The following is a 26,186-nucleotide window of genomic DNA, read 5'->3' on the forward strand; positions in this document are numbered from 1 at the left end:
AGTTGACTATTCTTACAAATTCCGTCTCATGGACCTTTTTAATATTTAACATCACTCCTGCGCTGCTGAGATGGCGGAATCTGCGTCCTGCCCGCGGTTTCTGCTGGGAAAACCGCGTTTCGAGCAGGTAAAGAGTTTGCCGCGATGTTAAAGTGCATCTTTGTCTGGGCATCTTTGATGGGCGTTGATAAACAACATATGTGTGCAGATGCCTTTGCTTTTTAATCATGCTCTGTGTTGCGAAAGTCACGCGTTTATAATGCTTTTTTTTCTTTCGTTGGGTTGTCTTCGTTGCATTGTTATGATTGGTGGATGCAGTTAAGGTTACACCGTTATGTTAGAAACCCCTCAAACATCATCAGATGCATCCCCAATAGCTTTTCTTTTTATATGCAAATATAGCAGTAGACCAGCGGGACAGGTTTGTTTTGGGTTTTTAAGCTGTTGCATACAGATGCATTGGACACTTTTGTTTTTGCATTAACGTGGGGCTGATTTCACGGGACGTTATTAAAGTTCATAATTTTTCTGTAAAGCTGCGGGAAAAATTGACTATAGTTTTGTGTTTTTTCCCTTCCTAAATCAGTTGTGGTTGTGCACCTGATTAACTCAGATATTTAAGTTTTTGCCTCCTGGACGGATGCGATAATGATCTCCTCAATCGTGTTATCTGCGAATCTCGTGTCGGTCAAATGAATGACCATCTATTTAAGTCCTGTTGCCTCCATGGAAACACCGCGGTCATCCTAATTAACCCCTTCACACCCGAATTATGCTCAGAGGAGTCAACATATGACAGATTTCTTTCTTTTAATAGCTATAGGCAATCAGTCAAACATCATGATGAGGTATCAATAGCTACATATTGACTCTGAATAACTTTTGGGTAATTAAACACGTGCATTTGAAGTAATTTCAGGAATATTTAATGTAAATATCGTAATGCTGGTGGTAAGGTCATTTATTTCATTATATGCAAGTTATGTTTTTGATATGATTTTTAATCCACAAAAACAGCCTACACATAAAATGATGTTTGCTGTTTGTTCAAACTATTTATGTAAAATGAGCTTAATCAACACAGTTCTTGAGGTTTTTTTGTGGGACAACTTAATTAATTTATATTCAATCAACTTAAATTTGTAAAAACTAATAAATGAACTTAATTCCTACTTGTTGTCCCTACCAGGGGCGTAGCAACCGGGGGGGATCCGTCCCCCTCACTTTTAGAGACAGACCATTTAGAAACAGGTGATTAATAATTATATGATCATATGATCTCATACAGCCGTCCCCCCCCCCCCACTTTTAAAATGTCCGCTACGCCCCTGGTCCCTACACAAACTGATTGTGTGGAACCATGCATTTTTACAGTGTATATTCAATTTATGTATATTTAAAGGATATTAATATATATTATTATTGGCTCTTCTGTTAAATTTCAAAGTAATTCTTATTATTTAGCATTTTCAGATTATTTTATTATATTTTTATTTTGAACTAATGCCTAATTACGCTTACTTGATCTAATTAACTTTCATACGCATTTAAATTGCACTTTAAGCGCTATAGTATTTTGCAAAATAATTAAAATGTTATGTACTGTCCTCATAGCAAAGACAAAATGAATTAGTTATTAGAAATGAGTTATGTAACTTGTTTAAAAATGTATTACAATGTATTACAAATGTTACAAATATTCTAGATACTATATTCTAAATACAATAAATTTTATAAACAGTTTAAAATCTTAAAACAATAAAAAATTACCAAAATGTCCCTCATTTGCAAAACAAATTGTGATTTTTCTGGGTTTTAAGCTGTTGCATACAGATGCATTGGACACTTTTGTTTTTACATTTACAATTTATGTATATTTAAATTATATTAATATATACTATTATTAGCTCTTCTGTGAAATTTCAAAGTAATTCCTATTATTTTATATTTTCCTATTATTTTATTTTAATTTATTTTATTATATTTTTAATTTAAACTAATACCTAATTACTCTAACTTGCTTAGTTGATCTAATTAACCTTCTTAAGCATTTAAAATGCACTTTAAGCGCAACAGTATCTTGCAGAATAACTAAAATGTTATATACTGTTCACACAATCAGCACAATCACCTCACAGCAAGAAGGTTGCTGGTTCAAGTCTCGGCTGGGTCAGTTGGCATTTCTGTGTGGAGTTAGCATGTTCTCCCCGTGTTGGCGTGGGTTTCCTCTGGGTGCTTCAGTTTCTCCCCACAAGTCCAAAAACATGCACTATAGGTGAATTGGGTAAGCTAAAATTGTCCGTAGTGAATGAGTATGTATGGATGTTTCCCAGTGATAGGTTGCAACTGGAAGGGCGTCCGCTGCGTAAAACTTATGCTGGATAAGTTGGCGGTTCATTCCACTGTGAAAACCCCACGTTAATAAAGGTTAAAAAAAGACTAAGCTGAAAAGAAAATTAATAAATGAATTAATAAAAATGAAAATGGAGTGACGCGGTGGCGCAGAAGTTAGTGCTGTCGCCTCGCAGCTAGAAGGTCGCGGATTCGAGTCTTGGCTGGGTCAGTTGGCATTTCTGTGTGGAGTTTGCATGTTCTCCCCACGTTCGCGTCAGTTTCCTCTGGGTGCTCCGGTTTCCCTCACAAGTCCAAAGACATGCGGTACAGGTGAATTGGGTAAGCTAAATTTGTCCGTAAGTTGGCGTAAGGATAAGTTGGCTAAGCCAAAAAGGGATTAAGCTGAAAAGAAAATGAATGAATGAAAATGAGTTATGTAACATACGTTTAAAAATGTATTTAATAATATTACAGATTTGTAAATGTTACAAATATTCTAGAAATACAAAAAATATTATAAACACACACACATAGCGCAGACACACACACAGCAACAGTGCCCGTTTAGCTTTGCACTCTGTTTGCACGCATATGTGACATGATACAGGTTATTCTCCACTTCTGGATGCATATCTGTTATGTTAATGAACAAAATAAACCTGATTTAACATCCACAAACCAGAATTAAAGCGTCTTCTTTCATAATTGTTCTGATGTGGCTGTGCTGATGAAGTGAATCTGAAGTGAATCGCTGTACTTTACACACGTGCTCTGTTTTAAAACATTTTAAACATGTGAAACTCACTCTTGATCACGTTTGATGATGATTGATGATCCTAGAAAACTGAACAGACCTTTTATTCCCGGTTGCTTTGCGCTCGTCCTGTCTTGATGATATGATTATATAATACAGAGACATGTTAATGTGCGCAGCTGTCAATCAATATTGGTGGGCGGGGGGAACCGCACTCCTACGCAAAGTTGCGGTCGATCTGAAAACCGCTCCAATTTGTCCACTGTTTTTATGTTGTTAAATTTGAAAAAAAAGGACTGGGTGTGTTTATTTCACCCTAATATGACGGTTTTTACACTATACCTACATATATGTCTGTCCAAACAGCTTGTAAAGTAGATTTTTCACCATAGGTGCCCTTTAAAAAGAACTTAATAGCAAAAGGGTAAAATAGTGTTTAATGGTTAAATTTTAAAAATACACAGCATTAGCAGTCAATGATCACTTAAAATCTCTTGTGTCATTTTTTGCAGTAATTTGCATTACACTTTTTTTGAATGCTATTATAAATGTATGATATTATGACTACAATACCTTATTTCAACAGACTTTTTTTACATTTTATTTAATTTTTGCGTTTTTATATGGAAAAACCCCCCTAAGTGATCAAACATGCACTCTGAAATCAGCACATGCATGTCAGTTCTCAATGTTTTTCTATGGATTTACTTCAGAGCCAAGTTCACAATTATTAAATATGCATTTCGTGTGCAATGCTCTACTATGCAGCTTAGAAACCCATATAGAGGGCAGTATAGTGGAGTATCATTTTTGATTCTTTTTAAATATTATCTCTGAATGCATTCAAATAAAACACTTTCAGTGCAGTCAGGAGTTTCAATTGATTATCATGCCAGATGCTCCCCAAATGAGAATATATTAAAATCTGCATGCCCTATTGATGAACTAGTCCCAGATACCAAAAATAAATAGGGTCTTTTGGCCAGTTTTATAAGAAGGTGCATTCATTAGATGTGCAATTTACTGCTATCATTTAGTTATATGATCCAAATCCAAGACCATTTTCCTTGTTATCGCTGCTGTTTTTAGGTGAAATCGATGCTCACTGATATGGCTGTATGTTTTCTATGCAAACTGTGTTGTATATGTGTCTAATATGTTATATTTATAGTGTGTATACAATTGAAGACCAAATTATTAGCTCTCCTGTGAAATTTCACAGTATTTCCTATTATTCTTTCTTCTGGAGAAAGTCTTATTTCTTTTTAGATTAATGTTTAGTCCGCTTAAGGTTTATTATTTTTTGATTGGCTATTGAAGCAATGTTTGACTTGAGTTATTATGGTCACTGTTATGATATATTTGTATGGGCAAAATCCAGTGCAGGTGCCTTTGACTTTTGTGCACCATTTTCCTCGTTATCGCTGCTGTTTTTGGGTGAAATCGATGCAGCTGAAGGATACGGGTGTATGTTTTCATCTTTCTCCATCTCTGCAAACTGTGTTGCGTATTCTCCGGGGAGCAGAAACACATGCATAATTAACAAGTCTTCTCCTGCAGACGTGCGCTTACAGCTTTGAAGCAAGTGTCTGTAGCCCAGAAATAACATTATTAGCCGAGCGAACTCAGATCAGCAGATTTTTTTTTTTTGCTTTCCTCACCATATATTGAAGCTATTTATGGGCGACATGGAAAAAAACACTCATCTCACAATATAAATTTGTAGTGCATTTATACAAAACCGTTTTATTTAACAGTTATATTCATTAAAATAACAGTTTGGTCACCTAACATCTTTAGCAATATATATGTATGAATAAATATGAGTAATATCACACAAGTAGCAGTGCGATATGGCTGTATATCGGTACTTGTGGTAGTCGTGCATTGGCTCGAGGCAGCAGGCCAAGTGCTTTAGTGCCACCCAACAGTTATGATATACAGCCATATCGCACTGCTACGAGTGTTATATTACGTTTATACAACTGTTTGATGGCATAATCGTGTATTTAAAAAAGAAAATTAAACATAGAGAGTCTCAAAATCCCTTTTGTTAGAGTACAGTACTACAGTACTTTCTCTCACCATTCATTCACATCTGCAGTTGACGGTCAGAAAGAGCAGAAACCATTGCTCATTCACCAACATCACTTTAGAGCTAGTATTTCAATGATTCTCTAGCGTAATATCTAAAGTGATGACAAAACAGGTGATTTTGCTCACAAAATTCTCACATTTTAAGATTATAAGGCTGAACAGCAGGAAATGCCATCAGTCTACAGAGATTTTCTAGCATTTCTCTGTTGCAATTGGGGCCATCACAATAATTAACCCTGAAAAAGCCAAAGCAAAGCAAACACTACCAGATTACTATGGTATAAATACAGCACTACAACGTACAATCATTATAAATAAACTACACAGTTGCAATCTAATCATTCTTGCCTAAAAAAGCCTCAGAAGTATATCATGTTGTCCAACAGCTGCAATATTTGTCAAACTGTAGTGAGTTTATTGATCTGCTGTCACTCTATGTGGGCGGAGTAATAAAAAAGGGTGAGGAGGCTGTACGAGTGCTGTTATTACAGGAATATTGCATATCTATCAGCCAATCAGATTCGAGAACCAGACAGAACTGTTGTACATATATATATATGCACCAATCAGATGTACTATCTTTATTAATTACTGCCTCTCCAGTAGGTGTTGTTGTTAGGTAAACCTAGAGCTGAAAATAAATACTAATGCTGGGAGACGAGAGAGGAAAATGACAGCAGCCAATAAGAATCAGTCTTTCTGCCAAGGTTTTCTTTTATTTGTGGTCTTTTAAAATGTAAAGTTATTTTTTTTATTTAATTAGCTCAGACAAAAGTCTATTGCCCATTTATTTTAGTGCGATCGTTACATAGATAAGTGTTTTTTAAATTGCTGATAAAATCGTGTTTTTCTTTAAGTTAACACTTAAATTACTATATGGTTAGGATAAGAATACAGGTTTAGTTGCATGTAATTATGCATAACTAATTGTAATTAATATAGTAAGTGCTGTGTAAAGGGACACCTTAAAATAAAGTGTTACCGATTATTTTATGTGCTTATATAACTCCTGCAGGCAAATGTTTGATTAATGTAGAAATATAAAATCAATATTAATAATATATAAAGCACTTTTTATAAAAACGAATGATTACAGAAATAACAAAATGTCGCTAAATAAAAAGCAAAAGGTAAACTTTAGACTTTCAAGCCTGCAGATTTCTTATTCAAAAGACAAAAAAGTCTTACGTATTACAAAATAAACTCAGGCTGCACGATACTGGGAAAATATGCAGTATTGTTGTTGAGTGTTGCAATAATATTACTTACGAAATAACTTTAAAAGAAAACGCCATAAAAAACATTTAGTTTAAAAAAACCTCACAAATGATTGAAAACCTCGCCATAAATTCTGATTTTTATTTTTATTTATTTATTTTCCACGCTTGTCTCCCAGCATTAGTATTTGTTTTCAGCTCTAGGTTCTACTGGAGGAACAGGAATCAAGATAGTAAAGACCTTATCTGATTGGTCAGATTTGATAAATCAATGCTATCTCACGGCAATTCATAACTTTTTGATTAATTGGCTAATTCTTATTCGATTTGCTCATCCCCCAATGAGGCTTGGGTTTAGGGGTGGGGTTTGGTGCCACGCCTTTTTTTTTTTTTAAGCGTACGTTTACATTTGACTGAACTTGTATGAATTAATACGATTTAGCCTCTAAACTTACAAACATGAAATAGTTACGTTTCTACGTGAGAACAAGCTGGATAAACAACCTATGAATGCAGCACACAAATGCTTAATACATTTATTTCATTGCACTTTTCTGCGATATGGACATTGCATTTACTATTATCACAATAACGATTATTTTTCGATATTGTGGAGCCCTAAAATGAGCAATCTAGAGCAGAATATGATAAAATAGACTATTTATTTCACACATACAATTTATATTGTCGTATTGCACAGTCCTAATTGTAGCCTGAAGAGTCTAGTGAGATGTGACATTTTCTGTTGTATTTTCCCTGGATAAATCATTCAGATGCGTGTGATTGAAGCTCTTTTTTACCCTGTGTGTTCTTTGCCAAATAAACCCTTGGCACGCTCCACCATCGGGCCTCTGAAACAGTTGGTGCTCTGAAAACCGCTCGCATTTCTGAATGTTGATGCAGCTCCATCCTTTGTCGTCTTTAGAGTCCTTCAATATTTGAGTCTGACTCTAAAATTAGAGCGTCTCCTAATAATATAAGGTGCAAGGCATCAGGTTTTAGCCGTGTTGTGGTTTGTGCTGTCACGAGTTTGTCCCGTTTGCGTCTTTTGCTTTATCTGAGTTTGTGAAAATAAAGGAATGTTTTTTTTTCCCCCTCAGAGCACATTTCTCGGCAGGTTGAGACATTTCATTGACATCATCGACCCTTCCACTTTGTTTGTGACTGAGGTACAGAAATCTTGTTTATGTTGTTGTAATTGATGTGAATAAATCAGTGGCTCTCAATCAGAGGACTTAAATGATTCAAATGAATCATTGATTGTGTTCAGTTTTATAATGCTGTCTGAGGTTAACTTACATTGTTAGCAATATTTTTATATCAACACCATCATTTAGAAGTAATAAGCTAGACAAGCAGAAAAATCTGTTTTTTTTACTCTCATAACTGACACAGATTGGAAATTGTTTCATGTGTGTGAACAAAATATCCCTCTTTAATGTATTATTAAAGTGAGGAGTATTATAAACACAGATATCAGATATTAGTTATGTCTAAGTCAATATTAATAGGCAAAAAATTAAATATGTATATGCAGGGGCGTAGCAACCAGGGTGGACAGGGGGGATACATCCCCCTCTATTTTAGAGACAGACCATTTAGAAACAGGTGATTAATAATTATATGAACGTATGATCTCATACCGCCATCCCCCCCACTTTTAAAATGTCCGCTATGCCCCTGTGTATATGAAATGCATTGCTTTGATAGGGGTGGCGCATTCAAGATGTTGAAATTGTGCATATTAATATAATTTTAAATATCAATGGAAGCTATTGACGTATGCTAAAATCACTCATTTTGGTCAAAGTACTTCGTAGATATGAAGCAGACAAATCAATACTGACACACAGAAAAACACATGGATACTTACACTTGTGTGTTGCAATCTGTCTCTGTCAAAAGCCTGCTTCAGCCCTTTTAAAAACAAATCTGCAGTTAAATTAGGAAATAAGCAATCGTATCACACTGACATATGTCAAGAAAAGTAAATTTAATTTCTCAAAACATTGTCCTGAGCTGTAATAGTTTTTTAATTCTTTAATTAAATGCAAAGCTGACATAACTGAACATGACTGAATGGAGCATACACTAACCTTTGTATTATTCAGCCACAAAACAGCAGCAAGACGACAAGTGTTTAAATATGGATGTGAGCGTATTCACTGACTGTCAAGATGATTAAAAATACTCTAATGAGCCTGTGTTTTTAGTTTCAGAGGTTGTTATCTGCAAATAACATACCTTGGACTGTTGTGACTGACCAATCAGAATAATAATAATAAATGAATAAAACTATAACTATTTAATTCCCAGTAATGGGTTGTGTTTGGAAGGGCATGTAAAACAGGGTAACACATGTGCTGGAATAGTTGGCTGTTCATTGCGCTGTGGTGACCCCTGGTAAATAAGGAACTAAGCTGAAGGAAAATGAATAAATGACTATTTAAAATAATAATATTTAAAATAACAAAATTAAATTAATGTTATTTCTGGTTATTGACTTATTTGACTGTAGTATTAGTAGTAATAGTAACAAAAATATAATAAAAAATAATACTAATAATCAAAATCATAACAAAAACTGCTTAGCATTTATTATATAAGAAAAAATCTATTTTACTGATGTTGTTTTGTAGTTTTTTTTATTAAAAACAACAAAAACAGTGACATTATGTAAACAAAATGTAATTTAAAGTGTTAAAATGCTTAAAATGTATGAATTTTTAAACAATAAAAGTGAAAAAATTATAAAAATGCAACACGTTTTCTTCATTAAACATTTTGTCCTCTTTGTCTATTTTGTAACTTTGAAGTCACACAAGCCAACATTTTTATGCCAAGCTGTAAAATATTTAATTGTCTGTAAATTGTGATGTGTAAAAAAATGTTTTAGTAAAAACAAACAACTGGATAAGTCATGAAGCCTTCAGAAATTATTGTAGATAGTGGAGGAACTTAGAACATTTTTACCATTTTACATTGTAAAAAAATGTCTGTAAATTAGAAGTTTTCCACAATTTGTGATTCATGTTTTTATTTTTTGCCATTTATTTATGCTTTTGAATTGCATTATGGGAGCTTGATCCTTTTTCCAACAACTTTTAACCTTGAAAACTTTGAAAAAGTGACTTTTATGAACATTTTTATTAGTTTAAAGTGATATATTGTCTGGGTTAGTGTTGTATATTACGTGACAAAAACCTTGTATAAAAACTTCCACAACATTTTCTGTTATTTTACAGACTATATATTATTTCTTATACATTATATTATTTCAAACAATGAAAATGTCCATTAAAGTCACTTTGTTAAACTGTAGAGTTGAATTTTCAAGATCAAAAGTGGACAGAGCAGAGATCAACATCCCATAATGCATTTCACAACCGTAAATAAACTGAAAACACTTGTACACCACAAAATACTGAACCAGTTAATTAACAGATATTATTTTCAGTGTGCACTGATCATAAAAACATTTCATTCTCTTTGCTGTAATTAAACTTTGAGAAATGAATGCTGATTGATTTAGTGTTTCTCCTTCATAGAGTCGTTTAAAAGAATGTCTGAAACTCCTGGATGATTTTAAGAGAGGGAATCTTCCCGCAGGAGTCACAGATCAGCAGGTGATGTTTAGAAGGATCACGTATGTGCTAAATGTGCTGCAGTGTTTTATAATGGCCTGTGTTCTGTGTTCAGCTCTGGGACGCTCAGAAGGTCAAGCAGGTGAGAGGTTGGAGCTCTTTGTTCGCCGTCATTTTTTTAAGAATGCTGGTGTTACAGTCACTTACTCGTCTGCTTTCAGGCCATCATTCACCCTGACACCGGGGAAAAAATATTCATGCCTTTTCGCATGTCAGGTAAGAGCATATTGAAGATTTACATCCTACTTCATTTGTAATTATTATTTAAAGATTTATTTTTGGCCTTATTGCATTTATTAGATAGGACAGCAATGAGACAGGAAGCTAAGTTGGAGAGACTGGGGGGGGGGGGGGGGGGGGGGGGGGGGGTAGGGTTGGGAAATGTCCTCGAGCCAGGATTCGAACTCAGGACGCCCTGATGTGCTACTGCACCACATGTGTTAACCACTAGGCTATTGCGCCAACATTCATTTTTTATCATTAAATTAAAAATTATACAAATAACATTGAAGACAGATTATTAGTGGTTTATGAAATAAAACATGTCAGATTTCAATCTTTTAATATTTCATATATTATCTAATCCTGGCTATCTATCTATCTATCTATCTATCTATCTATCTATCTATCTATCTATCTATCTATCTATCTATCTATCTATCTATCTATCTATCTATATATATATATATATATATATATATATATATATATATATATATATATATACACACACACACACACAGTTGAAGTCAGAATTATTAGCCCCCCTGTTTATTTTTTCCCTAATTTCTATTTAACAAAGAGATTTCATCAACACATTTCTAAACATAATAGTTTTAATAACTCATTTCTAATAACTGATTGATTTTATCTTTGCCATGATGACAGTAAATAATATTTGACCAATTTTTTTCAAGACACTTCTATACAGCTTAAAGTGACATTTAAAGGCTTAACTAGGTTAATTAGGTTAACTAGACAGGTTAGGGTAATTAGGCAAGTTATTGTATAACGATGGTTTGTTCTGTAGACTATCAAAAAATATATAGCTTAAAGGGGCTAATCATTTTGACCTTAAAATGATTTATAAAAAATTCAAAACTGCTTTTATTCTAGCCAAAATAAGACTTTCTCCAGAAGAAAAAATATTATCAGAAATACTGTGAAAATTTCCTTGCTCTGTTCAACATCATTTGGGAAATATTTAAAAAAGTAAAAAGAATTAAATGGGGGGCCAATAATTCTGACTTCAACTGTATATATATAAAATAATTAAATAATACATCACTTCAAAGTTCACCTTATTAAAAACCTAAAAAGTTAAAAAAGTTGTCTATTTTCCAAAGTAAATTTAAAACACAATAATCACAGTTATAAAAAAATAATCAAATATTTGCCAAATGACGTATAACACAGCGAGGAATTTTTCACAGTATTTCCTAAAATATTTTTTCTTCTGGAGAAAGTCTTACTTGTTTTATTTCTTCTAGAATAAAAGCAGTTTTTAATTTCTTTAAACAATTTTAAGGTCAATATTATTAGCCCCTTTAAGCAATATATATTTTTAGATTGTCTACACAACAAAGATTAGATTGTCCCCTCATGGGAATCTGATTCATGAAGGCACCACTACAGTGACAAGACACTTTGTACCTTAACAGTGTCAAATGTCTTCCTTCAAGAACTATTTAAAGGCATTTTGCTTTATCCAAAATGGGTCAATTTATTTTCAGTAAATATAAAACATCAAAAACATTTATTAAACTATGTTTTTAAAAAAGTTTCTTTGTGTGTAAATGCACCTTTTCCATTTACAATAAAGAATAAAAAACACTTTAACATAAATCAAAAGATCTGTTTTTTGCTAAACATTTAACAACACTTCACAAAAATGTTTCAGAAACACACTCTCCCATCTACAATATAAAACATTTTTCTACAATTTTCTCACAATACCTTTGTAATCACTTAAAAGTTATGCATGAGATATGCTCAATGTTTGATTAGTTTTACAATACTAAAATGTCAGCATGAACACTTTGCATATGCAGGACTTTTGCCAGCTCGGTGGAAAGCAAACGCCAAAAGGTGCAGATATCAATAATGAAAATGTATTTATAAGAAAATGCTTACCAAATTTTTATTAAAATGCTTAAATGTTTAGTTTACAATACCTACTGTATAGTTTTGTTTTACCAGTTGTTTTGTATTATAAACGTAATAATTAATGTTTGCGAGTTTCTTTAAACAAATGCTTTTAAATGATGATTCTGGTTTTAATATGGAAATTATTCATATTATCACTTTGTTTTTCCAGTCATATTTATTTTCACAGATATTGTAATAAAGAAGAAGTTGTCCAACACTTATGTACCTTTTTATAAGAACAATTGTGTACCTTCAATTGTACCATAAAAGCTACAGAACAGTATCATAAGATCTTTTCTGTACCATATAAGGTACAACTTTTTCAAAGGTACAAAACTGTTCCTTTATTTGTACCACCATGTACCTTTTTCTCTGAGAGTGTACAATGACTTGCCTAATTACCCTAACTTGCCTAATTAACCTAGTTAAGTCTTTAAATGTGACTTAAAGCTGTATAGAAGTGTCTTGAACAATATCTAGTCATATATTATTTACTGTCATCATGCCAAAGATGAAATAAATCAGTTATTAGAAATGAGTTATTAAAACTATTATGTTTAGAATACATATACAGATATACTTACACATGTAATCTATCAAGGTTTTCATGAAAACAGAAAACATTTACAATATATAATAAGAGAAAACATTCATTTTAAATCTGAACAGTTTTTTACAATATTATATTTTTGATCAAATTAATGTTTCATTCTGGGGCTACGCAGTTGCGCAGTAGGTAGTGCTGTCACCTCACAGCAAGAAGGTCGCTGGTTCGAGCCTCGGCTGGGTCAGTTGGCGTTTCTGTGTGGAGTTTGTATGTTCTCCCGTGGGTTCGCGTGGGTTTCCTTCGGGTGCTCCAATTTCCCCCACAAGTCCAAAAACATGTGCTATAGGTGAATTGGGTAAGCTAAATTGTCCGTAGTGTATGTGTGTGAATGACTGTGAACGGATGTTTCCAAGTGATGGCTTGCGGCTGGAAGGGCATCCGCTGCATAAAAACGTGCTGGATAAGTTGGCGGTTCATTCCGCTGTGGCGACCCCAGATTAATAAAGGGACTAAGCCAAAAAGAAAATGAACGAATGAATGTTTCATTCTTATAGATGCGGTTCTGTTTTTGCCCATCCAAAAAAATCAATTATTCATGCGTGTTTATGTGTGCAGCAGATTGTTCATGCCAAATAATTAACAATACAATCTCACCATATCATTAAAAAAAGAACATCATGCATATTCAAGCAGATGCAAATGAAGTGAGGACAGCCGTAGAGGTTATTTCTGATGATCTCTGAGTTGTGATTTGTTGTTTTTGCTCCTCTTCTTATCTGTGTCTGTTTCACAGGCTATGTGCCATTCGGGACGCCAATCGTAAGTCTCACATTTGCTTGTTAAAAAAATAGATCAAAGTGCAAATCAAAAACACACACAGAAGAGCAAATATGAGATAAAGACGCTTGAATCCAATCATTATGCATGAGGCAGTATTGACACATCCAGGTCTTCTGAGCGTGAGACGTGTTGAAATCTGTATTGAGCTTCTAAAGTCTGTCGTAAAGCTTTGTTTTTGTAGATAAGTGTGAATTATTAACGTGCATCACTGTGTGCTGTTTACTAGTCAGTCTTCTGATCTGCAGTTGATTGTCTTGCAGGTTGTTGGTCTTCTCCTTCCTAACCAGACTTTGGCCTCCACTGTTTTCTGGCAGGTAAAGTCAATTGTTCCCATCATTTTGAGCTCATCAGTGCTGGGAAGCGTAAAAGCTGACTGTGCATTCCCAGCAGTCTCTCGTTCTGTTGTAAATGCGTAATTAGACTGAAGTAATTGAATTGGATTTCCTTACTATACACTCAGCTCAATTGAATTGTAAGTGCTGTACACACACATGATTCAGTAACAATACAATTAAAGGGACAGTTTATCCAAAAATTGAAATGTACTCACCATCATGTAGTTTGAAGCCTTTATGAGTTTTTTATGGATGGCACAATGGCTCAGGGTTTAACACTGTCGCCTCAAAGCAAGAAGGTTTGAGTCCAGGCTGGACCAGTTGCATTTCTGTGCAGAGTTTGCATGTTTTCCCCTTGTTGTTGTGGGTTTCCTCCGGGTGCTCCGGTTTCCCCCACAGTCCAAAGACATGTGCTATAGGTGAATTGGATTAACTAAATTGGCTGTAGTGTGTGAATCCAAGAGTGTATGGGTGTTTCCCAGAACTGGGTTGTGCCTGGAACCCCGTAATTTCACCCCAACCCCCCCAAAAATCAGTGAATCGTTCGCTGAAGATTTGCTCTGACAGGATCATTTGGATCAGTGGATCAATAAAGGTATAGTTCACCCAAAAAAATAGTTCTGTGATCATTTCTTATCCTGCACTTGTTCAAAGCCTATCTGAGTTTTTGTTAAACACAAAGGACGGTAAGATTAAGGGACAAGAGAAAATCATCAAAGTAGATTAAAAGAGTAAATGGTATGCCTTTAACTGTATATTTGCTTTGATCATTTGAATCAGTGAATCGTTAACTGGACACTCACTCTGATTGGATCATTTGAATCAATGAGTTGTTCACTCTAGAACAGATGCAATCAGATCAGTGCGGTTTGCAAAGTAATTTCAGGAAAGTAAATAAAACAGGTTAACTGAACTGAGTCAGCTCATTTAAGAATCAAATTTCGCCAGTTACATATATACATAGGTGAAGTTATTAGAATTATTAGCCCCCCTGTTTGTTTTTATCCCCAATTTCTAAACATAATAGTTTTAATAACTCATTTCTAATAACTGATTTATTTTATCTTTGTCATGATGACAGTAAATAATATTTGACCAAATTATTTTCAAGACACCTCTATACAGCTTAAAGTGACATTTAAAGGCTTAACTAAGTTAATTACGGTAACTAGGCAGGTTAGGGTAATTAGGCAAGTTACTGTATACTGATGGTTTGTTCTGTAGACTATCGAAAAAAAAAATTGCTTAAAGGGGCCAATAATTTTGACTTTAAAACTTCCAGATTTTTTAGCCGAAATAAAACAAATAAGACTTTCTCCAGAGGAAAAAATATTATTGGACATACTGTGAAAAATTCCTTGCTCTGTTAAACCTTATTTGGGAAATATTTTTAAAAAATTAAAAACTCAAAGGGGGCCAATAATCCTGACTTACACTGTGTGTGTGTGTGTGTGTGTGTGTGTATATATATATATATATATATATATATAAAGTGCTGGGCAAAAATGAATCACGATTAATCGCATCCAAAATAAATAGTTTGTTTTATTATATATGTGTGTGTTCTAGGTATATTTTTGAATGTATCTATAAATACACACAAGCATGCATATATATTTGAGAATTTGTTTATTTATATTTTGATATATAATATATATGTATATTTCAAACGGAAAAACGAACAAACGGTTTGTTTGTGCCAAATTTGAACCTTCTCACAAACATAAAAAAAGTAGTTTTTTTTCAATTAATTAATTTTTTTTTTCATCACATTTTGTTTTTACACAAAATGAAAATGCCATAAAACCCAAATTTGTTCTCTGTGTGGGCGGGAATTATACACACCCCCTCTCCGCTGATTGGTTGACCAAACATCAACTCTTTATTATTCTGATTAAATAATTAACAAGAATGTTATATTTAAAGCTAAATTTAAAGTCAATGGAAAAAATATAAACCTCATCAAAAGACATTTGTTTTAAGTAAATAAATACTGTAAAAATGCTCTTAATCTCTCTGGCTTTATTATTCCAAGTGTTATTTCTGGGATTTTATCTGTTCTTAGCTGAGAAAGCTCTTCCTATTTTATGTTATAATGACTATTAAAGATTACCCAGAGGTTGGTCATACTGTATGTTGCTTTTTGTACTTTTGTAAAGTTTTTCTCACTGTCAGTCATTTGCAGAGTACAACAGGTAAGGTCAAATGAGGTACCCAGTACTTACTTCATGCACATTTAATGTAACAATGATTTGCAAAATGGCAGCACAAATTATTACTTCTAATCACTGAAACAACAGAGCTTTTAACTTGCCAGTATATCCTGCATTTCAGAATAATAACCAAAAGATCATTACCGAATAAATATCATAATATTTCAAAAATCGATAATTTTCTAGTTATTAAACGGGAACGTTTCCCAGAGATGGGTTGCAGCTGGAAGGGCATCTGCTGCATAAAACATATGCTGGATAAGTTGGCGGTTCATTTCCCAGTTTAATAAAGGGACTAAGCTGAAAGGAAAATGAATGAATGAATAAACGGGAACGTGACGGCACAGTTTGATGTTTGGCTGACCAATCAGCGGAGAGGGAGCGTGTATAATTCCCGCCCACACTGAGAACACATTTTAAAGCTGTTTATTCGTTTTGGTTTTATGGCAATTTCATTTTGCGTGTAAGAACAAAATTTGACGAAAACAAAAAGAAATATTTGGGAAAAACTAATTATTTATGTTCGTGAGAAGGTTCAAATTTGACATAAACTAGCCGTTTATTAATTTTTCCATTTTGAAACCAAAAATTATACATTATACTTTTATTTTGGATGCGATTAATTGTAAATAATCTTTGCCCAGCACTTGTGCAAATATATATATATATATATATATATATATATATATATATATATATATATATATATATATATATATATATATATATATATAAAATGATGTGTGATTTTGGTTTGGAATATAGTGAAGCAAAAGTCTTTCTAAAATAAAAGTACTCTGATGTATCTGTGTACAGTACTTAAGCACGGTAAAGAAGTAAAAATACTGAATCTAGAAAATTAACTCTTGGATTCAAATGGGTTTGTCATTGGTGAAACATTAAAGTGAATGTGACTTCTCCAGAAGAGTGTCTTCACAGAAAATGACACATTAACATTAAAATTTCAATCAAAAAGTCTGAATCTGACCCTGAATTTCTCTCCTGCAGTGGCTGAACCAGAGTCACAATGCGTGTGTGAACTACGCCAACCGCAACGCCACAAAGGTACGCTTTGACTTTCAATCCAGGTCAGCGTTTCAAGCTTGAACTCTGTCAGTGCAGTTGCAGATGGTCATTCAGTGAAGCGTTTCTTTCTTCTCGATTCCATCTGAATGACCATCGTTGTGTCCTGAGGGCCAGACGGCTGTTCTGCATCCACATCTGCAGTGTTTTTCATTGCACAGCTTTTCCAGCACCTGAAACTTCATTGTTTTGTCCCCTTCACAATGTCATCTTTAGCCAACGCCAACCTCAAAGTTTATTCAGGGATACGTGGGAGCCGTGACCAGCGCTGTTTCTATTGCCGTAAGTCATTGTTGGTTTTGATTTTATTTTTAATGTTAGTGTTTATGGGTGCGCTCACAGTAATCTTGTTATTTACCTCATTCTGAATAAGACAAAAACATAATCTTACTGTAAGTTGCATGAGTAGGAATAGCCTAAAAGTCATTGTATGGATCAAATCTATCATTTTTTCTTCTATGTCAAAAGTCATTTGAATATTAAGTAAGGATCATCTTCCATGTAGACAGCTGTTCTTACTGTAAATATATTACAGTACATATTACATATCTATTACAGCACTAATATGCATTGCTAAGCACTTAATTTAGACAACTTCAGCAGTGATTTCCTCAATATTTTGACTGTTTTTTGCACCCTCAGAATCTCAGATTTTCAAATAGTTGTATCTTAGCCAAAAATTGTACTCAATCTCAATCAATGGAAATCTTATTTATTCAGCTCAAATTCAAAATGTTTTTGTCACATACACAGTCATACACAGTACAATGTGCAGTGAAATGCTTGTATAACCACCCGTGACCCTTAAGCAAAAAAACTATACACAGTTGAAGTCAGAAGTTTCTTTTTTTAAATATTTCCCAAATGATGTTTAACAGAGCAAGGAAATTTTCACAGTATGTCTGATAATATTTTTTCTTCTGGAGAAAGTCTTATTTGTTTTATTTCAGCTAGAATAAAAGCAGTTTTTAATTTTTATAAACCATTTTAAGGGCAAATTTATTAGCCCCTTTAAGCTATATATTTTTTTTGATAGTCTACAGACAAACCATCGTTAAACAATAACTTGCCTAATTACCCTAACCTGCCTAGTTAACCTAATTAACCTAGTTAAGCCTTTAAATGTCACTTTAGACTGTGTAGAAGTGTCTTAAAAATATCTAGTCAAATATTATTTACTGTCATCATGGCAAAGATAAAATAAATCAGTTATTAGAAATGAGTTATCAAAACTATTATGTTTAGAAATGTGTTGAGGAAATCTTCTCTCTGTTAAACAGAAATTGTGGAAAAAATAAACGGGGGTTAATAATTCAGGGGGGCTAATAATTCTGACTTCAACTGTATATACAGTACATATATATCAATAAGTAAATAAGTAAAAACATACAATAAAAGTTACAGCCATAGAAAATAAGCTAAATATAACAAATGTAAAATATTTCGAACTTTAGATATAGAGAATATACAGCAGTTATACAGAACAAAATATAAAATAAGCTTAGCTTTACAAATAAAAAGCATAGAAGACATAGAAGTGTTTCTAACAAAGTGTCTTGTCCATAAATGTGTAATGTGCAAAAAAAGCTCTTATATAAATAAATAGAAGTATAGATTATATAGAAATATAGATTATGTATAAACGCAGTATTGTAGTACAGGGTCACATATTATGCAGAAGGTGTTTACTGGGGCTGGAGATCACTATATGAAATTATCACAAAACATGTGTCACGATAAACTATTGTTGCGATTTAAAAAATATTTATAAATATAAACATATTGCTTATTTTTGATTATAAAATTCATAAACCGACCCACATGAAAAAAACTGTATTTTATAATAAATGATATAGCGTTTTTGAACAGTTCTGCGGTGAAGTATTATATTATACATATAGTATTTACAACTCTAGCATACTGCAGTATTAACTATAGCAAACTGATAAACTGTAATAAATACTGTAGTATATCTTAGCTTTTACTACAGTAAAATGTGATGTATTGTAGTATAAAATAGCCCATAATTGTAGAAAACTAAAATATTAAGTCATTTGAATATAAATAAAAATACCATAACTGGTTAATTCAAGTAATTTAAATTGGCATGGTTTAAAAACACTACAATATTGGATATACATGACTGTAGTATTTTTAATGTGTGGTTGTCTTGTTTTACTTGTATATGTAAATTCTCCTTCTGTCCTACTGTAGGTGGGTCTGAATGTACTGATCCAGAAATCCAGCAAGTTTAACCCTGCCACCAGACTCTTCATACAGAGGTTTATCCCCTTCCCAGCTGTCGGTGTGTACAGATACAGATTGGTGTACAGTATTTCTCTGGATTCAGCAGAGTCTTTAGTGCTAAACTGAATGAAGCTCCACCTGCTGACTGTGTGAAAGCATAACACTTACAGTCACTACATTCAAATGTCTCTCAGTCACTTATGTACAATAAGTCTATATTTGATCAGGGGTGTCAAGTAACTAATTACAAATACTCAAATTACTGTAATTGACTAGTTTTTCTCAGAAATTGTAATTTACTAAGCAGTTTTAAAAATGTGTTCTTTTACTTTCCCTTGAGTGCATTTTTAGTGCTGTATCGGTACTTTTACTCTACTACTTTCCTTCAACCTGCAGTCACTACTTTATTTTTCTTGTCTATGGGGATTAGAAAAATCAATCCTTTGATTCCTGTCCAATCAAATCACACATAGAAGGTAAATCTCATCATAGTGAACTACCTTAAGACATGGGTGGTTTATAATTGCAGCAAACTGTTTGGAAGCATTAAAAGTTTCCATGAAGATGTCCAAAATCCTTACATGCAATGACCCAGAGACTGTTTAGATGCATGTCACTGATCAGAAGATGATGGATGTTTACTGTATGATGACCAAATAGCCTTAAATAGCCAACAGGCACACGACATCAACATGACGTCAGATTGACGTTTTACCCGAACGTCGTGGGGATGTTGCATTTTGTTTGGAAATGAAAATCAGGTTGACATTAGAACTCAACGTCAGGCCGACATTAATGTCAAACCTAAAATCAACCAAATATCAACATCTAATGCACTATGACGTCTATCAGAAGTTGGATTTTGGTTGTCATATATCTGAGGAATAAATGTCAGTATTTGATGTCAATATGACATTGGTTTAAGATGTTGGATTTTGGTCACTTTTTAACACAACCTAAAATCAACGTCATTTGATGTCATTATTGGACATGTAAATAACATTGTTCTTAGACGCTGACTAGACTTACCTAAAATCTAAAACCTAAATCTAACCTAATAATAACGTCCTATGACGATTTGTGCCGGCTGGACAATAACTAAGTGCACTACAGAATGTTACGTTTACACACACACTGACTACTCTTTAGTACAGTTGAAAGGGCTACTTTTTACTCATACTTTCAATAATATTTACAACAGATTTTTTTACTCGACTTGCACTACATTTTTTGGCAAGTAATGGTACTTAAACTTGTGTATGATTTTTCAGGACTCTTTCCACCACTGCATTTGATCAGAAATAGAGGTTTAAAAGGCCATCCACTGCGTGAAAGGTATGCTGGAATAGTTGGCGGTTCATTCCGCTGTGGCGACATTTGAAATAGATACTAAGCCGAAGGAAAATTAATGTATAAGTTAAAATCATAAAAATAAGTTATTTTTTTTCAATCCACTTACATTTGTAACAATGTTGAAATTGTTTTGTGTTGGGACAACATGAAGGAATTGTATGGATTGTTTACAGTTGTTATATTAGTTGGTCTAAAAATACAGTATCAAATAAAAAATTATTATTAACATTATTATTATTAATAATACTTTTATTACAAAAAAGATATTTAGACTAATGCTCAACCTATAGCCATTGATTTCCATTGTTTGTTTTTTTTTTTGTCCTACTATGGTTGTCAATTAGTACCGATTTTCAACATTCTTCAGAATATCTTCTTTTGTGTTCAACAGGCAGAAACTCAAACTGCTTTGGAGCTAGTGGAGAGAATGTAAATGATGGGAGAGTTGTTTGTTTTGGGTGAACTATCCCTTTAAGTGAAGTCTTTAAACTAATTTCAGCAGGAGTACGTGATATGATTGATCACGGCTGGTCTCTCATGCATAATCAGCAATATGATCCAGGCCTACAGTAAATAAACCGATTTCACCTTACTTCTTCACCTTGGAAGAATCCCCACCTTCGACCCCATCTCCCCCTTTCCTCCTTTACCAGGGGGAGCTTTCAAGTCCTATCGGATCTCAGACCCCCTTACATGCTCATTGACCAGGCAGTAGCCCTAGGTTCAATTATCTCCGAGCTCAGGGTTCTCTCCCAGGACAGCATGCCAAACCTAGTAATAGCATCAAGCAATATCTAAGTGTGAACTCTTGAAATAAAATATAATAAAAAGCATTTTGATGTTTGTGCTGTGAATATGCTTTATATTTTACATTTTTAGCTGTTTTATTTCACCAAATAAAGGAAATATTTATCAGTTTTCCTTAAAAAAATGTAACTTTAATTAATGAATCCTTTTTTTAATATGGGTTCGCCACAGCTGAATGAACCAACAACTTATCCAGCATATGTTTTAAGCAGCGGATGCCCTTCTAGCTGCAACCCATCACTGGAAAACATCCATACAATCTCATTCACACACCATTTAAACACTACGGACAATTTAGCTTACATGTATCTAATTCACCTATAGCGCATGTCTTTGGACTGTGGGGGAAACCGGAGCACCCGGAGGAAACGCACACCAACACGGGGAGAACATGCAACCACACAGAAATGCCAACTGACCCATCTGAGGCTCGAACCAGCAACCTTCTTGCTGTGAGGCGACAGTGCTACCCACTGTGCCACCGTGACGCCCCAAAAAGAATTCAAACAGTTAATATTTGCTACAATAGTCAGTGACACTAAAATAACAATGAAAGATCTGAGTTTACATCCGGATATTTTCGCTTATTCATGCAGTGCTATCAAGATCTTACAGACACTGGATGTCATAGTTTTAGTTAGCAAGTTCACTATTAATATCTATGTATGGGTTGTTATTTTCAGCCAGTGCAAACATCTGCAATGTGGCTCTAATGAGACACAATGAGCTGTCGGAGGGAATCGACGTGTTGGACAGCAATGGAAATGTCGTGGGATCCTCTCGGATTGCTGCCAAACATGTGCGTGTCTCTTCACTTTATTTTGTTGATGTTTATTAATGTGATATCTGATTTCCAGATGCACAAAAGTAAAGCTAATCATCATGTTGAGGTTTATTCGTACTCCTACAAACTACTGTATGATGTGTTTTATTTTGTTTTGTTTGTGTCATAAAATCATTTAGTGTTTTTGTTTATGTCTTTTTCCTCAGGCACTGATAGAGACGGCACTGACACGAGTTGCTCTACCGCTGCCAATCTTTGTGCTTCCACCAATAATAATGGCCTTCTTGGAAAAGTAGGAAGTTACTTTTTGTTGACACAGTTGCATATATTAAGGAATTGATTATTATATAAAAAATTGTATATCAAATTTTAATTTGATAGTTTCCAAGTATTTCCCAAGTGCTGTTTAATCTCTGATTTTTAAACATCATTTTAATAACCAATTTCATATGAATAATTTCTTTTGTGCCATGATGACAGTGTACACTATTTCACTAGTTATTTTGGATATTAAAGGGACATTTTAAATTTTTTAGGGGGCTAATAATAATATTGACCTTATCATTTATTTTTATTCTTTCATTCCAGCGAAACTAAAAGAAATAAAATTTCCTCTTGAGGAATTATTTAATAGGAATTACTGCTTTGGGGTGACGCGGTGGCGCAGTAGGTAGGGCTGTTGCCTCACAGCAAGAAGGTCGCTGGTTCGAGCCTCGGCTGGGTCTGTTGACGTTTCTGTGTGGAGTTTGCATGTTCTCCGCTTGTTGGTGTGGGTTTCCTCTGGGTGCTCCGGTTTCCCCCACAGTCCAAAGACATGAGGTGCAGGTTAATTGGATGAACAAAATCGGTCGTAGAGTGTGTGAATGCGTGAGTGTATAGGTGTTTCCCAGTACTGGGTTGCGGCTGGAAGGGCATCCACTGCTTAAAACATATTCTGGAATTGTTGCCGGTTCATTCCGCTGTGGCAACCTTTGATGAATAAGGGACTAAGCCGAAGGAAAATTAATGAATGAATATATATAGTAACTTAGAGCATTTTTAATTAGTTGTGGATTAAAATCAGGGTAATTCCACCAAATTTTGTCTACAAATGAACATCTGAAAACATTTTTGCTAAACGCATAAATTGAATTTATCATATAGTAAGATTTGAGATGCCAACCGTTAAAAATTGCATTTATTAGGGATGCACCAATATGAAAAAACAAGTATAAACCACTTGATTATAAATATAAAAGTGATTTAAAAAATGAAACAGCCTATATTAACATGGCTATTCTTTAAAAACAGCACCTGAAGAATAGCCATGTTAATAAAGGCTTTTTCATTTTTTTCACTTGCTTTTCAAGTGCCTTGGACTGATGATTTTATTGTTTATCTTTATGAATCCCTTATCCGAACAGCACCAACGCATTAATTACCCCTGAAGCACTTTTTGTTTGATTTTGGATAATATACAGGTTATTTGCAATAAACAGGAATTACAAATAGATATGTAGGTCTGTATATCATACATTTACAAATAGTGCAGTGATTATGTGCTGTATTAAGTGTGCATTATTAAATAGTGTAATGATTATGGGGAGTGCAAAACACAATTACTGGCCACTTTATTAGGTACACCTTACTAGTACCAGGTTGGACCCCTCTTTGCCTTCAGAACTGCCTTAATCCTTCGTGGCATAGATTCAACAAGATACTGGAAATATTCATTAGAGATTTTGCTCCACATTGACATGATAGCTTCACAGAGTTGCTGCAGATTTGTCGGCTGCACATCCGTGATGTGAATCTCCCATTCCACCACATCCCAATTCTCTATTGCACTGAGATCTGGTGACCGTGGAGGCCATTTGAGTACAGTGAACTTTTTGTGATGTTCAGGAAACCAATCAGAGATGATTCGCGCTTTATGACATGGTGCGTTATCCTGCTGGAAGTAGCCATCAGAATATGGGTACACTGTGGTCATGAAGGGATGGACATGGTCAGCAACAATACTCAGGTAGGCTGTGGTGTTGACACGATGCTCTATTAGTGCTAATGGCCCCAAAGTGTGCCAAGAAAATATTCCCCATACCATTACACCACCACCACCAGCCTGAACCGTTGATACAAGGCCGGATGGATCCATACCTTCGTGGAGTTGATGCCAAATTCTGACCCTACCATCCAAATGTAGCAGCAGAAATCGAGACTCATCAAAACAGGCAACGTTTTTCCAATCTTCTATTGTGCAATTTTGGTGAGCCTGTGGCCTCAGTTTCTTGTGCTTAGCTGACAGGAGTGGGACCCGGTTGCAGCCCATCCGCGTTGTGCATTTAGAGATGCTCTTCTGCATATCTTGGTTGTAATGGGTGGTTATTTGAGTTACTGTTGCCTTTCTATCAGCTCGAACCAGTCTGGCCATTCTCCTCTGACCTCTGGCATCAACAAGGCATTTGCGCCCACAGAACTGCCGCTCACTGGATATTTTCTCTTTTTCGGACCATTCTCTGTAAACCCTAGAGATGGTTGTGCGTGAAAGTCCCAGTAGATCAGCAGTTTCTGAAATACTCAGACCAGCCTGTCTGGCACCAACAATTATGACACGTTCAAAGTCACTTCAATCACCTTTCTTCCCCATTCTGATGCTCGATTTGAACTGCAGCAGATCGTCTTGACCATGTCTACATGCCTAAATGCATTGAGTTGCTGCCATGTGATTGGCTGGTTAGAAATTTGCGTTAACAAGCAGTTGGACAGGTGTACCTAATAAAGTGGCCGGTGAGTGTACTTTACCATAGTAAATAACAATAAACATTTGCTGATTTTACAAAAATTCTTTTTTCTTATTTAATTTTACATTAAGTAGATAAAGGTTACATTTTGCATATATTGTTAACTTTTACAAAAAAAAGCTCCTGCCATCAGCAAATATTTTGCCATAGTAAATAACAGCAAACATCTGCTGATCTGGAGTCTTACTGTCCTCCATCAGGCTTCCTCTAATGCAGGCTCGTCGCAGGCTGATGCTGCCCGTGCACAGCCTGGTTTGTCTTCTGGTCTTTGGTTTGTCCTTGCCGCTGGCCATCAGCCTCTTCCCTCAGATGTCAGAGGTACTGCAGCAAATCCTGCATCTCTTCTACAGCAAACACTCGATGCGGCGCCTTTCATTTCGCCCGTCCACCTCTTGCCATTAATCTTCTCCTTCGTGTGTGCTCTGCATGAGAAATATTTAGCTTCCTAATCATTCTTTGCTCCTCAGATCGAGGCGTCTCACCTTGAGCCGGAAATCGCCATGGCAACAGATTGCAAGGTTCTGACTTACAACAAGGGCCTGTGATGAAGACGAGAGGAGTTTAATCAGCTGCAGACGACGGTGCAAACAGTGGCTGTGTCTGAAATCAACACCTATACCCTTAAATAGTGCACTGTTTGAGAGAGCAGCCATTTGTAGTGGTGTTTGAAACCATAGTGGGCGTTCAATCAATCCTACAATGCACAGCAATATTAAGGGTACAACCGATGTACAGTCAATGATATGGAAGTGGACAGGTAAGAAAAAACAATCTTGCCTTAAATAGTCAAAATTATTATTAGCAAGTTGGATTTATGAGATAAATGGTCCAGATTATAGCAACTTGGATTTATGAGATAAATGGTCCAGAGTATGACTCAAAATAATGAGATTTTTACAAATGAAATTATGACTTAAAGTCTAAATTCTGATTTACTTTCAAAAGTCAAAATTATGAGACAAAAAGTTCAAATTATGACACTTAAATTGTTAAAAAATATGAT

The 26,186-nt window shown here is 34.6% G+C and overlaps 1 protein-coding gene across 1 annotated transcript; it reads left to right on the forward strand.

Annotated features, from left to right (window-relative positions):
* sfxn5b (sideroflexin 5b) lies at positions 1-26,014 on the forward strand. The gene is made up of 14 exons (XM_056472713.1): positions 1-127; positions 7,503-7,571; positions 9,951-10,028; positions 10,102-10,128; positions 10,208-10,262; positions 13,535-13,560; positions 13,842-13,895; positions 17,138-17,194; positions 17,429-17,494; positions 19,427-19,517; positions 22,303-22,418; positions 22,610-22,695; positions 25,384-25,501; positions 25,651-26,014. The coding sequence occupies exons 1-14, from the start codon at positions 71-73 to the stop codon at positions 25,726-25,728; spliced, it is 978 nt and encodes a 325-aa protein (XP_056328688.1). The 5' UTR covers positions 1-70; the 3' UTR covers positions 25,729-26,014.
* Positions 26,015-26,186: the final 172 nt, after the last annotated feature.

This window comes from Danio aesculapii, chromosome 14, assembly GCF_903798145.1.
Source record: "Danio aesculapii chromosome 14, fDanAes4.1, whole genome shotgun sequence".
Taxonomy (NCBI): domain Eukaryota; kingdom Metazoa; phylum Chordata; class Actinopteri; order Cypriniformes; family Danionidae; genus Danio; species Danio aesculapii.